The sequence below is a fragment of the Talpa occidentalis genome, unplaced genomic scaffold (assembly GCF_014898055.3).
Source record: "Talpa occidentalis isolate TD23 unplaced genomic scaffold, MPIMG_talOcc4v2.1 talOcc4.3, whole genome shotgun sequence".
NCBI lineage: Eukaryota > Metazoa > Chordata > Mammalia > Eulipotyphla > Talpidae > Talpa > Talpa occidentalis.
Window position 1 is genome coordinate 151,029,463 of NW_023603184.1, and position 13,882 is coordinate 151,043,344.

The 13,882-nt window shown below is 64.7% G+C and overlaps 1 protein-coding gene across 3 annotated transcripts in view; it reads right to left on the reverse strand.

Annotated features, from left to right (window-relative positions):
* Nucleotides 1-13,882, reverse strand: part of HDAC4 (histone deacetylase 4) — a 105,790-nt gene that overhangs the window by 53,172 nt on the left and 38,736 nt on the right. For all 3 annotated transcript variants that reach the window (XM_037524288.2, XM_037524289.2, XM_037524291.2), the window contains exon 2: nt 4,248-4,319. In XM_037524288.2, coding sequence (XP_037380185.1) covers nt 4,248-4,319 — 72 coding nt within the window. The remainder of the gene's footprint in view (nt 1-4,247; nt 4,320-13,882) is intronic.

The following is a 13,882-nucleotide window of genomic DNA, read 5'->3' on the forward strand; positions in this document are numbered from 1 at the left end:
CGGGCCTCCGGGACCGACCGTGCGACCTGACACGGCTTAAATCCTCTACACGTGGAGAAACAAGCCAAAGCATGGGGTAAGAACCGAGAAGCCCAGAGCCCCAACATTCTCGCGTCTCGGAGGCGCCGGGGCCGCGTCAGGAGACTGGATCGGGAAGTGGCAGCGTGGGCACTTTATTTCCTTGAACCAAAAATAACCCCACAACTCACAAACTCAGACAGCTGAGAGGGGTGGGAGGGTGCGTGCCGCAGCCGCCCGCGCAGGCGCCAAGCCCGGGAGCAGCCGTGCAGGTGGACATGGCATCCCTGCCAGGTGCCCAAGAGGCCAGAGCCGTCGAGGGGCCAGCAGAGGCCGGGGCGCTGCAGAGCAGCGCCCGCAGGGAGCCCGAAGCAAGCGCCTGAGGCTCAGCACATGCCTGCCCGAGAATAGGCGCAGAAGTGGGGCTGGGCAGGAAGTAAAGCAACAGTGTCCTCCTGTGCCACCGGCAGCGCCAGAGCCAAGAGCCGGGGTGGGAGGAGCCGGCCACAGCCTGAGGTCGAAACACCAGCTGGCCAGGGCCGGCCCCGAGCAGACGCCGAGCAGGCGACAGGCCAGTCCTGCGGGGCACCGGCTGCTGTGCCGGGAGGACCACACAGGGGGCGCGGAACAGAGAGCGGATGGGACGGGTGGGGTGGGCACAGAGCCGCCCCGGTAGCTGCCGTCAGCCAGGGTCAACACGGGCGGCAGCGGCAAGAGCCGCTCTCGTGGCGACCCCGGGCGGGTGTGGAGGGCACCAGAGACTCCCGCGCACCCAGGCACAGCCAGGCCGGCGCCACGGCCCAGAGAGGGCTGCGGGCAGGGGCGAGGCCCCACTCCAAGGGAGCCCGCGCTTTCCGACTTCAAGCCCCAAACCCCGGCGAAGAGCCCCGTGTCTGACGGATGGACTCACGGCGACAGGTGCGGGGCCCGCGGAGGGCAGGGTGGCCCAGGAGAGGAGCGCAGAGCTGCTAGGCCGGGGCACAGGAGGCTGCCGCAGCCGCCGCCCTCCTGCGGGCCAGGGGGATGGGGCGCAAGCCACAGACCCCAAGCCAGCCCCCAGGAGGGGAGCGGGAAACTCAACACTCCTTTAAACTGAGCCGCTCCAGCTGTGGACGTCTCTTCCCACGATGCCTTTACGCCCCAGACGTCCACTTCCTCTCGATTTCGAGCAGACACGGACGGCCTCCCGCCAGCCGCGGGGCACCATGCAGGGGCGGCCCAGAGGCGACTGCGATCCCACCTTGCACCCCCCCCGCCCCCCGCCCCAGCCCAGAAATGCCAGGTTCACATGGAAACACACAGGAGGGCCAGGCGCATTCCCGGGCCAGCCAGGGTGCGCTGACGCGCCGTCCCTGCGTCTGGCGCCCGCTGGCTGTGCATTTCCTCCCCCACACCAGCCCAACAGCAAAGCAGGCCTGGGCCGGGAAGCGCAGGCCCCGCTGGCACCTGCGCCAGGACTTGGGGTGCCCAGCAGCTCAGGCCCCACGCGGGCGGCCGAGAGGTACGTGCGTCCTGCGGCCCCAGCCAGACCTCACTTTCTATCGGCTTGGGTAAGTTCTCCGGTTCCTGCAGGATTCCAGTGTTTTCTTTTAAAAAGTCCGGCTCTGGCATAGATCCTTGCAGAGAAAGCCACTGGCTGCAGGGCGGCGCGTGCACGGGGAGACGGCAGCCTCTGCGCCTGAGAACCCCGGAGATGCCGCTCAGGGCCGCGCCCTGTCCCTGAGGCCGGAGGTGCACAACGTTCCCCGAAGCGGCCACTTCTTCCCGACACGCCCCCACACAGAAGTAGGTCCTTGCCCCCGAGTGGACAGGCTGGTGAGCTTGGGAAGCCACTGTGCCTCCGAGGACCCCCCTCTGCCAGAGCGGCTAAGGCTGGCAGGAGTGAGTGGGTGACCGAGGGCAGCCCTGGGCACGCCCCCTGGCACCAGTGGGTGCTGGGGAGGAGCGCCCTGCCGGCACCCGCCATCCCCTGAGCTTTGCCCTCACCCCGGCACCCCATCAGCGGGAGCGCCCCTGCCGTGCTGGCGCCCACGTCCAGCTGCACCCCCCTGCTGCCCCCACCTTTGAAGACGCGGGAAAAGGTCTAGTGCTTAAAAAGAAGCGACACTGACCCAGACACAAAACACTCCCCGTTATCCAAGCTCACGGCCCCAGGTGGGCCCGACAGTCGCCCCTCCTGGTGACCTTCTCACCCCCCAGCCCCGGCCTGTGCCCAGGCCGCCCGCCCCGCCCCAGCTGCGGCACCATGCACAGGACCGGGCACCGGTGAGGACGAGTCCCAGCAGACGACGTCACACCTGCTCCGCAAAGAGAAGGGGGCGCTAGCCAGCGGGGGTGCCAACACTAGCCACACTCAGAGCCTGCCCGGCCTGGGGGGCCAAGGGTGACCGTTCCCATCTGGCACGACAAGACTCTGCGGCCGTCAGAGAGAGCGGTCCGCGGGGGCCCTAGGCCTCAAGACGGGCGGCGCGGGCTGCTCCTGTCCACGGCCTGGACTTTCTGACCGGTGACCTCATGCCCCAGCTGGGGGCTCCGTCCAGACGGCATGAGAAGGCGCCCGAAGCGCCTGGAGGGGCGGGCAGGCCCGCGGCATCCCGGGAGCCAGGGCCAGGGGCACGAGGAAGGGCCGGAGGCGAGGGGTGAGGCGTGGGCGGCCGGGGCACTCCCCTGCCCACGGCCGCTGAGCGCCGGGACTGCGCGGCTGCGAACCGAGCAACGGGCAGCGGGACGGGCAAACGCCTCAGAAATCGAGTCTCGCCCACGGCATAAAGCATGGCTTCCGAGTCTTCACTTTGAACTTCAGCCCTCGTGCAACTGACAGCCCTCATGCAACAGCCCTCATGCGGCTGACACTTCTCCGCGGCGCGACACGCGGGTGGGAGCAGCCGAAAGAGCGTGCCTCTTGCCCCGCAGCTCCCCGGGGCTTCGCTGCCCCGCCAGGAGGGCACAGCCACCAAGCCCAAGCGGATGCACCCCCGGCAGTGCTGTCCTTCCGCCCGGTGGGCTCTGGCCACCAAGAGATCACAGGGCCCCCGTCTCGCGGGCACCTGCCCATGCGCGGCCTCTCGGGTCAGGCGCTCTGCCTGAGGAAGAGGGAGCGGCACGGGGGCCGCCCTGACCAAAGGTCCTGGCCACTGGGCATCACACGCCATCTCCAAGGGACGGGAGGGCGGCCCCTCCAGGCACGGCCTGCGGAGGACACACAGGAGCTGCGGCCTCAGCACGGGCCGTGGTGGGGAGGGAGGGGGCTGGCCAGGAGGCGTCCCCTCTGCCCCAGCCCGGAACCCAGGGTCTGTCCCGAAGCCTGAGGCCCTGGGCACCCACCCCGCAGGCGCCTGGAAGGGCACATCCACCCCGTTCTCGGCCACGCCAGCAGCCTGGGGAACACAGGCTGGACGTCACTGCGGGCTGCAAGCTGGGCGCAGAGACGGGGTTTGCGGCACTGATGCCCGCCCGCCTGGGGCGCAGGGTCCAGAGGTGCCTGCCTAGCCATGGGCGGAGGGACGGGAGTGTGGCGGGGCTCTGCGAGACGCTGGCCGTGGGGAGGAGCCGCTTTTGGGGCGGGCGGCCTCCTGTCGGAGTGGGTGGGTGGGGACAGCAGCGTGGCCAGCGCACGGCAGGAAGGTGGGGGCCTCCCTGCCCCGGTGGCCCACGGAGGGGCACAGAGCGGCCTGGGGGGCGGGTCCAGGAGGGGCCGGCAGGGTTGCCCACCAAAGGCCGCTGCAGAGCCCCTGCCGCCTGGAGCCTCGAGTTCATCCTTGGAACTGGCCTGCAGGGAGGAGCACCCCCACTCTGAGGTGGAGTCAGAGGCCACAGCGGGGGAGTCCTACAGCACGAGGAGGGGGCGCACCCACACCTCGTAGGTCTGCACCACGAGGGGCGTTGGGTGGAGCCCGAGACTGAGGGTCACGCTGATGTCCTTGGCCAAGGACGGGCCAGGGAGAGTGGGCCCCCTGGAGACGGTGTTGGGGACTCGGTTTACCCACAGAAAGCCTGCACAAGCAGCACTTCTGCCACGTGGCCCCATGCTGTGCCCTGGGTGAGACCCCATTGACCCCCAAAACGGGAAGGAGACACCCCTGGAGCTGGGGCTAAAAGGGCCCAGGGGGCGCCTCTGGCCCGCACCTTTTCACCCCAAGACACAGCCCTGCGGGATCAGGGAGTGCTGGACCCTCCGGGCCCTGGGCCCGCCCACCCCTCACCACGCAAGCCGCCGAGCACGGACTTACCCGAGCCGGGCATGTGGGTCACGCGGGCAGGGCTCAGCAGCTCCACGGGCTGGTCTCGGCCAGACAGTCCATCTGCAGGACAGAGAGAGCATCGGCTTCAGCGACCGGGTCCCCAGCAAACACTCGGGCCCAGCGGGCGGCGTCCGTCCTGCTCTCAGGAGGACGGCCTGGACCAGCCACGGGCGCGTGGGGAGGCACCGCAGCACGCAGGGCCCTTGAGAGGAAGCGAGGCGGCCTGGCGCACGGCAGCCCCACCCTGGGCGCCGGGACTCGGCCCAAGGCTCTTGGCTATCCCCACGGGGTTATCGCAGCTTTTCTGGGCCCACATGCACTCAGATAACAGAAACAGCAGCACAGCCCCCGCCCCCGCCCCCGCCGCCCAAGAGCCCAGCAGCCCCAAGGCCCAGACGGCCGCAGGCCTGCGCTGGCCGCCTCGGGAACCAGGACACACGCCCACGTCTAGAGAACGCTGGGCAGGCGCTGGCGAGGGAGAGCCTCTCCCTCCCGACCTGTCTTTAGACTGCAGGGGCCCCCCGCCCCCTGCAGATGCTGGAGCCGGCCCAGGACCCCCCCAGCAGCCCAGAGGGGCCCGGCCGCCACGCCCGCTCGCCCGGGAGGAAGAGCACGCGGGCGGCGGGCGGGGCTCGTGCTGCTCCCGCAGAGTCAGCCCGGCAGGCTGCGAGGTCCCGCGTGGAGGTGGCACCGGCTCCACTGGCTTGGGGAGAAGCGGGTCGTGCCCAGGGCGGCCCGGGCCCCTTTGGCAGGAGCTGTGACGCCAATGAACGCCAGGCCACGTGGGGAGCCATGGGACGCCGCAGGTGGCCAAGTCGAGGACAAGCACAGCCAGGGAGCCCCGCGGGCGCCGGGGAGGGGCGGGCAGAGCCGCCCCACGATCGCCCACGCACAGGGATGCTGGCTCAGCGAGCACTGCAGGGGGCCCTGCCCGGCGGGCAGCGCGAGGCCATGCCGAGAAGACCCAGGCACGGTGGGGTCAGGTGCCTGAGTGAGCAAAGCCCGGTGGCCACAGTTTCGCGGGGAAGCAGCCATCAGGCGCAGGCAGGCGCCCGCTGCTTCCCCCAGGCACTCCGGAGGGCCCGGCGCGCACGGGAGGCCACTGAGCTGCCCGCCACAGCCCCCTGGACAGGGCCTCGGGCGCGGGAGACACGGCGCCCCATCTTCCCAGGTTCACGCACACCGAGATGAGACATTCATCTCCGAGAGAAACACGGGAAGTACAGGCAGGTCGGAGCACCACAGGCCTGGGGCAGCCCCCAGCGGCCACTCCCACGGCAGGACCGGGACAGCGCCAGCAAGGCCGCACAGTTGGGGCGTCGCTTATCCACTCCCCGAGAACTGTCCCCCACAGTCACCTCCCCCGTGTCCCCCAAGCGTCCGCCTGAGTGAAAGCCCCAGAGCCCCAGCAGCCAGGAGCGCGCAGCCGGCCAGCCCCGTTTGAGGGAGGAAGCCGGCCCCCCGGCAGGGCAGGGCCGCCCCCAGCCCATCCGGACACTGCTTTGGGCCCTGGACTGGGCACCAGGGAGCCCAAGGTCTTGTCACTCCAAAGCCACGCTCACAACCGCTCCCTGCCCGTCTCAGAGCAGCCGTCTCAGAGCAGCCGTCTCAGAGCAGCCGCCTCGGCGCCTTGGGGCTGGGCCGAGCCCCGCGGGTATCTGGAGGCCATGACGGCTGGGCTGGGTCTCGGCTCACCCGGGAAACTCCGGGACTGGATGGGGCCAGGGGAGAAATGGACTGCACGTGGCACCAGCCGCACACCAGGAGCCCCGCCACCCCCGGCAGGGCCGGGGCGGGACGCGCCCCCTCGGGGCAGGAGGGACACGGCCCGGCGGCCCCGGGAGCGGCGGCCCCGAGACTACGGCGCAGATGACCGCGCCCAAGCTCCGAGCCACGGGAGCTGCCCCACACGGCCGCCGGGGCTGCCTGCTCGCCACACTGTGGCCCCAGGGCTGTCCGGGCCGGCGGAGCCGCCAGCAGGCCCCTCGTCCCCTCGGCCCGGCGTCGCCGTCCAGGAGCCAAGACACGCCGGTGCCGTCAGAGAGGGCAGGCGACAGGGCGGCGAGGGCAGGCGGCACGCATGAACAGGCGCGGCACAGAGGGCGCCAGACCAGCCCTGGGCACACGGGCAGGGCCCGACTCAGACAGAGACCCAGGCTCGGAGCGACCTCGAGCCCAGGAGCAGCCGAATCTCACCATAGAGAAGCGCCTCGGGTGGCCCCAGTGACGGAGGGAGGCCTGGCACACCCCGCCCAGGTCTCGCTCTCCCCACGAGCTGCGGCGGGCCACGGGGTGGAGCCCAGGAGGCACAGGGCAGTGGGCTGGGAGCACGGGACCCCACGCAGGCCCCCACCCCGCCGCTCGGGAGGAGTCGCTCCCGGGGGGATGCTGTGAGGCGTGGCGCCCGGCCCACGGCCAGCTGCCAGGAAAAGACAGAGGCGCCGTGGTCCCGCTCTCTGCCTCTGCTGAAAGGCGGGGCACACAGGAGTGGCGGTGGGAGCCCACGCGCGCCCACAGAGCAAGCGCGACTGCCTCACCCAGGGCCCGTGGCCACTGGGGGCCGCCCCCTCCCCGGGAGGACCCAACCAGGAGCCCAGACGGCTGCGGCCCTGGTGTCCAGCCTGAGCCCACACCACTCCCAGGCTGGGAAGCCAGGATGCGTTAGCTGCGATCGTAGTGATTCCGCCAGCGGAGACATGAAACCCGCCAAAGCGAAGCCTCGGGACGCGGGAGGCAGCGAGCCCGAGACGACACCCTTGGGTGCAGCCCCCGCGCCTCCTCTTCCAAGGCCAGCGCCCAGCCGGGCGATGCTCGCAGCGACACCCAGACCCAACCCCAGGCCAGACAACAGCTCCCGCGCAGGGAAGCAAGGGCTGCGCCCCAGTCCACGCGTGACACAGGATGGCCGCTGGCTCCGAGTCCAGCCCCCGAGTTCCGCCCCGAGGCACAGTCTGCAAGCGCTGGCCAGAGAAGCCCGCGGGGACCAGGGTGTGGGTGTCCCCACGGGTGGCCGGGCCGCGCCCAGGTCAGGCTGCTCCTGTTGACAGCTGTGCCCTGTCCTCGGGAGGCCGCGCCCAGCTGGGCAGGCTCCACTCCCCAGACCCGCACAGTGCTGAGGCGCGTCGGAGGGGACTGCTGAGCGGCCACCTCCTGCCTTCAGGGCCCCCAGCTGGGAGCAGCCACCCCAGCGGGGTGTTCGCAGTGGGGCCTGTGGTTAGTGGACAGTGCGAGAAGAGGATGCCTAAGGCCATGGCCAGCACCGCAGGCAGGGGTGTGAGCTCTGGGGGGGGCGGGTGGGAGGTCCAGCCCAGTCTGCTGAAGGGTCTGCACGCCCCACCTTTGGGGGTCAGTGCAGGGCATGGTGGTGTGTAGCCCCCCACATGGTGAGGTGCCACAGACTCGGGCCGCACCTGCCGGGGTCGCGGGAGTCCAGCCCTGCTATACCCAGCAGTGGATACCAGACCTGTGGGGCAGCAGCATTTAAAGGGGGCTCAGGAGCCTCAGGGCCAGCTCGCAGGTGAGCGGGGTTCAGCAGGCCACACAACAGCCCCGCCTCACCCCTCAAGGAGGCACGAGGGTCCCAGACTCAGCCCCCAGGCCTCCCCCCATGCTTCTTGCCCGTGGCTGCCGCTGCCAGTGTCCCAGGGTGCAGATACCAGCACCCACAGCAGCGCCCACCCAGCGGGCGCCTCTGGGCGGCTCCAGCCCAGCCCAGCCCCCACCCACTCCGCGTGCACACTGGCTCGCGCCCCAGTCCACGGTGAAGCCGTGTCTGTCCACTGATGAGAATTAAACTTTAACGAGGTGAGGGCCGAGTCCTGGCGTGCCCAGCGCCGCCTCTGTGTGCCGCGAGCGCGCGGAAGAGGAAGGACACCCTTGTTTTCTGAGGAATAATATTTTCTCCTTCAGGAAAGTCAGGCCGGCTTTTAAAATGCCAAGGCGAGCCCCTGAGGCAGCCTGGCCTGAGCTCCGCTCCCGGCTCCCCGCAAGCGCGCGAGGACGTGTCAGAGCCTCTGGGAGGCCCTGCCCCCCGGGCGGGCAGCAGGACGAGGAGCTGGGGGCCCCTTGGGACCAGCCCTGTGTGCACCCTGACCTGCGGCAGCCGGGGCGTGGAGTTGCGGGGAGCTGTGGAGGGGTCGGGACGGTCTGCGCTGGCGGCAGTGGCCTAGATCCTCGGGAAAATGAAAGGCGGAGGAGCAGCGGCGAGGGATGTTTGAAGGGGGGGGGGGCAGTCACACCGTGAATGAGTCTCTCTTTCCCCACGTGCTTGGAATTTCACAGGGACACTCTCAGGCGGTGCTAAGAGCAGAGACGGGCCTGACGCTCAGCTCCAGCGCCGCCGCCGCCCGCATCTAACCCCACGGCCACACCGGCTGGACCAAGAGGCCCCGCGCATGGAGCACAGTGCGGCTGGGCCAGCCATCCCGCGCCGCTGGGCCTGCACAAGCGCCCCCCACCGCAGGGCAGGGCCCGCTCGGCGCGGCGCCGGGCAGGAAGGCCCAGGGAGCCTCCTGCTCTCACAGGGCTCCGCCAGCTCAAGGGTCAGGGGGCTGCAGGTCCACCTGCGCGCCCCACCGCGGGGCAGCACGAGCGCCCGGGGCCGGGGGTGGCGGTGGTAGGGTCTGGACTGAACCAGAGCACACGCCACGGCGCAGGCCAGAACTCTCTCTGGGGAGGCACCGCCTCACTCACACCTCGCGCGTCCTGCAGCCCCCGAGGCTGCTGCAGAGACATGCGGGCGACCACCAGGCCCAGCCAAGGGCCCGTCACACTGCCCATTCCGTCGGCCACTCGCTCCTCCCGCGACTCCCCTGAAGCAGCTAAGGCGTGACCGTCACGGGTCCGGGGCCCAGCAGCAGCACAGGAATCCCCACACCGACCCCGCGGGCAGGGCCGGAGACGGGGAACACAGACGCCGTTCGCGGGAGGCAAGGTCAGGGGAGGACGCAGCCGGCTCTCCTGCGGGCTGAGGGGTCAGAGTGCAGCTCAGGAAGGGGGCCGTTGGGCAGCTCGGGGGGACTCTGGGGCACCGAGTGCGCTGCTCCGGGCAGAAGCGGCGGGGCGGGGCGGGGTGGGGCGGGGCGGGCGGGGCTCGGCTCCCCCCCCCCCCCCCCCCCCATCATCCCCCGACTCCCCAAGGCTTACACTCCGGCTCCAGCTTTAAAGGCTCATTTCAGCCGCCACATGGCAGGGAAGGGCCAAAAGGGAGAGCGGCAGCAGGGACAGAGCCAGAGGCTACGTCGGGGCCACGCCAGGCAGCGGTCGGCCACCGGGGAGCTGGGAGGGGCGGCCCACCGGGGTGCGCCTCGATTCTGGGCCGGAGCAGCAGGGGCTGCTGCCAGGCAGACCCACTTAGGCAGGCGGGAAGTCGAGGGAAGGACGGGGTCTGCCCGCGGGCAGGAGGGGGTCGCTGACACCGCGTGTTCCGGGAAACGGCCCGAGCAGGCCGTGGCCGTGAGCCCCTCCGCGCCGCCACTCCCGTCACGGTCTGGAAACCTCCTCAGGGAAACACCCAGCCGGCAGGGCCGCGTCTGGCTCCAGGTGGGAGCCGACCTGACTCCGCCTCGCGGGTCTCCCCAGCCTGGCCGTCCTTGTGCCCTCCCGGCCGGCGGCCCTCTGCCAGCCGCTCCCCGCAGCGGCATCTCGGAGGGTCTCAAGGCCCCTGAAAGGCTGGTCCGTCTCCTCAGCTGTGCCCGCAGGGCCAGGGAAGAGGCCCGGCGGTGGCGTCCCAGACGCCAGCGAGACCCCGGCCAGGAGCACCCCCAGGTGAGTGCGGGGACCTGCCCTGCCAGGGGGCGCCTCACTGCAGCCGCGTCCCCCTCACCCTGCACAGCAGGATGTGCCCCCGCCGAGATGTCACCCCACACCACCCGTGCCCGGCCTCCGGGAGTGCCTCGGCCCCTGCGCACAGACGTCCCCGCCGGAGCAGGGCCACCCGGACTGGCCCCCAGCAGCCGTGGCCTCGGCAGGTGCCAGCGTGCTCAAGGTCACGCATCGGCGTTGCTGGCCACGGGGCCCAGCCTGCTCAGCCAGCTGGGTGGGGGGATGGGTTCGCCACCTGTGGACCCCAACTCCCCCCATGTCCAGACGACGAAAGCGGGTCACGACGTCCTTGGTGACTGATTCTATGCGAGACAAACTTCAGCTCCTAAAACAGGGTGACTGAGCGGCTCCTGTGCTATTTTAATCTTCTAAAAATAGAGCTGCCGCCAGGAGAAGTGACTTGCTGTGTGACGCCGACGTCCGTGACAGGCTGTGGGCCCGAGAGTCCGGGCCTGGCCCTTACAGGAGTTGCCGGACGGGGCCTCATCGTCCCCGTTTGGGAAACGGGTGGGACGATGCTCGCCCCTCCCTGGCCCGAGAGGGCAAGATGATGCTGCCCACAGCGCAGCCCACAGCACAAGGCTGGGTGAGAGGACACCTGGCTTCCGGCACAGGGCGGGCAGTTCCCAGTTCCCTCAGAGAGTGAGAGGAAGACCATGGGCTGAAAGGAGTGGGCAGCCAGCGAGGGAGCGCTGGCCTCAGAGAGCAATGTGGAGGGCGCCCTCCCTGCCCTCCTCCCTGGACAGATGTGGTCCTCGGACACTGAGGAACGCCTGCCGTGGTCAAGGAGCCAGGACGTGAAAAAGCACACTTCCTAAATGTAGGCAGCGTCACAGGTCCAAGGACAGATCTGTCCAGAGCCTCAGCCTCCCGCCCTTGTCTCATACGCCTTGTAATGAGGGATTTAAAGTTAAGATAAAAAGTGAAATGAAAGCATTTTCCTCCCCTCTGCTCACAGGGACGCAAGGCCTACTCTCCCTGCGGCTCAGGGGCAATCCGGCCGCTCTTGCTTCGGGCAAGGCCCTCGCTCTTCCCCAGGGCAGAGAGGGAGCAGACACGGCGTCTGGGATTCACTGCTGCCTTTTGCTGACGACACACCTCCAGGCCCTCCTACGACTCGGCCGCGTCTGGAGCAGATTATTGCACCGGCTCCTGGCCCCCAGAGGGTCCCCCATTCTGTCAGTTTGCAACAAGGAGTAGAATTGCCACAATGTCACAATGAAAATCCGAATTACACCCTAACAAGCAGCCTTTCTCAATCAACAACTGGTGTCTTTGGCTTTACACCTGTGTTGACAGATTATGCCCAAAACCTCAGTCGTGAAAAACCTGTACATAAGATTAGCCCTGCCGGGGCTAAGAGTAACCCAGCATCAAAATACCGACAGCCATAGCAGGGCAGCCTGTGGAGAGGACACCTGGAAACAACAGTGGCACAGCTTGAGGCTTGCAAGGCACGAGGACACCTGAGGCAAGGACCCATGGGAAACACAGATCTGCTGAAGTCCAGAGCAGACCTGGCCACATATGAGGTGAGTCATGGCTGCAGGCCCCGGCACCTGTGCTGCAGACCTACAGAAATGGCGGCTGTGAGACAGAATCAAACCCCACCCCAATTTTAGATACAGAGTTGAGCTCAGAAGAAAAAGACCCCAGTTACGAGAAGGGATATACACCCTGCCATGGGCACTGAGACCGGGTGCCAGTATTGGGGCCAGATCACAGAACCAGGCCAGGGTGGCAGGAGAGGTGGCCATGCACTTGTCCTGGGCAGAGAGCTGGACCCAGAGCTTGCATAAGGACAGGGCTCTATAAGGTTAACTGGCCTTTGAAAGGGAGCGGGGCAGCTCCACCCCCCAAGCAAGGCGGCTGCTGGGAAGAGTCTCACAGGAAGCTGAGCCCTAAGCCTGTGCCCATTGGGGGTGGCCTCCAGAGTCACTTCGCTTGAACAGTTCTGGAATCCCAGGTGTACAAATTGGGCTGAATTAGTACAGAATATGGAAGCCTTGAAGCCCAGGAAAGCAAAGAAAAATGACTTTCTAGGGTTACATCCACAATCCACGGCAGATGAGACACCCAAGGAAAGGAGGCAGAGAAACAGGAAGGGGGGAGGCAAAGAAAGAGGGAAATAACTCTCTTGCTGAAGACAAGTTTACAGTGAAAATTGAAAATTACAAATGATAGATGGAAACAATCCACTAAGCAAGGACAGCCAAACACAGAACAAAACACAGAAATGAGTCCAAAATATCTATAAATATTAAAACAACATGGAAAAGACTACGAAACATGCCTGTTTGTTAGAAAGTAAGAAATTTAATTAAATGAAGGGAAGAAACTATAATGAAAGAAAGGAGCCCTGGAAACAGAAATGAAAAGTTATTTAATAGAATTAATTTTTTTCTAGAATTCAAAATAGCGGATTAAATATAACAAAAGACAGAAATAATGAACTGGATGATAGATTGAAATAATTAATGTGAATGCAGCACAATAAAGAGGGCAGAGGAGTAAGGCATGGAGGAAAGAAAGGATCCAACATCCAAGTGGTAGAAGCTTCTATACAGAGTGGAGAAAATGCAGAATAGATAATACTCAAAAAGATAATGAATTGACTTTTCCAGGATTCCAGAGACATTGAGAGTCCTTATATTTAAACTTGATGCAAAACCCCAAACACAATAAATATGTGCAAATCCACCTCTACACACATCTCAACAAAACAGTGAATACATCCATCTGAGGGAGAAGATTATAAAAGCGCCAAAGTAGGAAGGACATGTTACCTAGGATGAAACAACAATTGGATAGATGACTAACTTTTCCAAGCAACAAAAGGCCAGAAGACAGTAAAATAGCTTTGAACTCCTGATGGAAAAACATGTCACTTATACCCAGCTAAACTATCCTTCAAGACAAGGGAGGAAAAGGCTCTTTTTCTGGCAAACAAAAAATCAAGAGGCTTTACCTCTCAGAAACCACTGCTTGAACCAACAACTAACAATTTCATCAGAAAGATGAAAGCAAATTCAAAGTGGAAGATTAAAGAAGCACCAGTGAGTTAAAACAATAGTGAACTTGTAAGGAAATGTAAGTACTGAATATTAAGTTAATACAAGGTTTCCTGAGTGTAATTTTCATTATGTGTAACACTGTCTCCTCAAACTTTGGTTTCATGTGCCTGTGGGTACAACAATGTAAACCCTAAAATTAAACAAGCTGCAGTGAAGAATCTTATGGTCTAACTGGTTCTTTTTTTTTTTTTTTTAATAACTATGCAGGACTTACAACATGTATTTCTGGCTTTAATTCTGTGTAACAGACTATCATTTCTCCTTTGCTCTGACTTATTAGATTTACTCTTAAATAACTCCACATTAATGAAATAGGAGGCAGCACCGTTGCCTGTGACATGACATACACACAGGTACCAAGCACTCTGCACAACCAACCACCCAGCTTCTTTGCATTATAAGCCGCAGGTGACTGCGGAAATGTGGTCCAGTTTGTATAATGCTCTGCAAGTCTTTGAAGAAAGGGAGTTTAGTGCTACTGAGAAAAGGGTAATAGCTCATCAGTCCCACTATTTAACACAAAAAGCTCCCAAGAATCTGATTGACAGCAATCACGCAGCCTTCCACTTGACACCACATTTGCATGTCGGAGAGCCCTTCTTTGAAATCAGCTACACTTGTGCAAAAGCAACTCTTTGTGAGAAATAATCAGCAAAAGATTGCTTATCCTTCGCTATGCTCAGAAATTAGTTAAAAGTAACCAGTTCTTGGAAAAGGATAAACCAC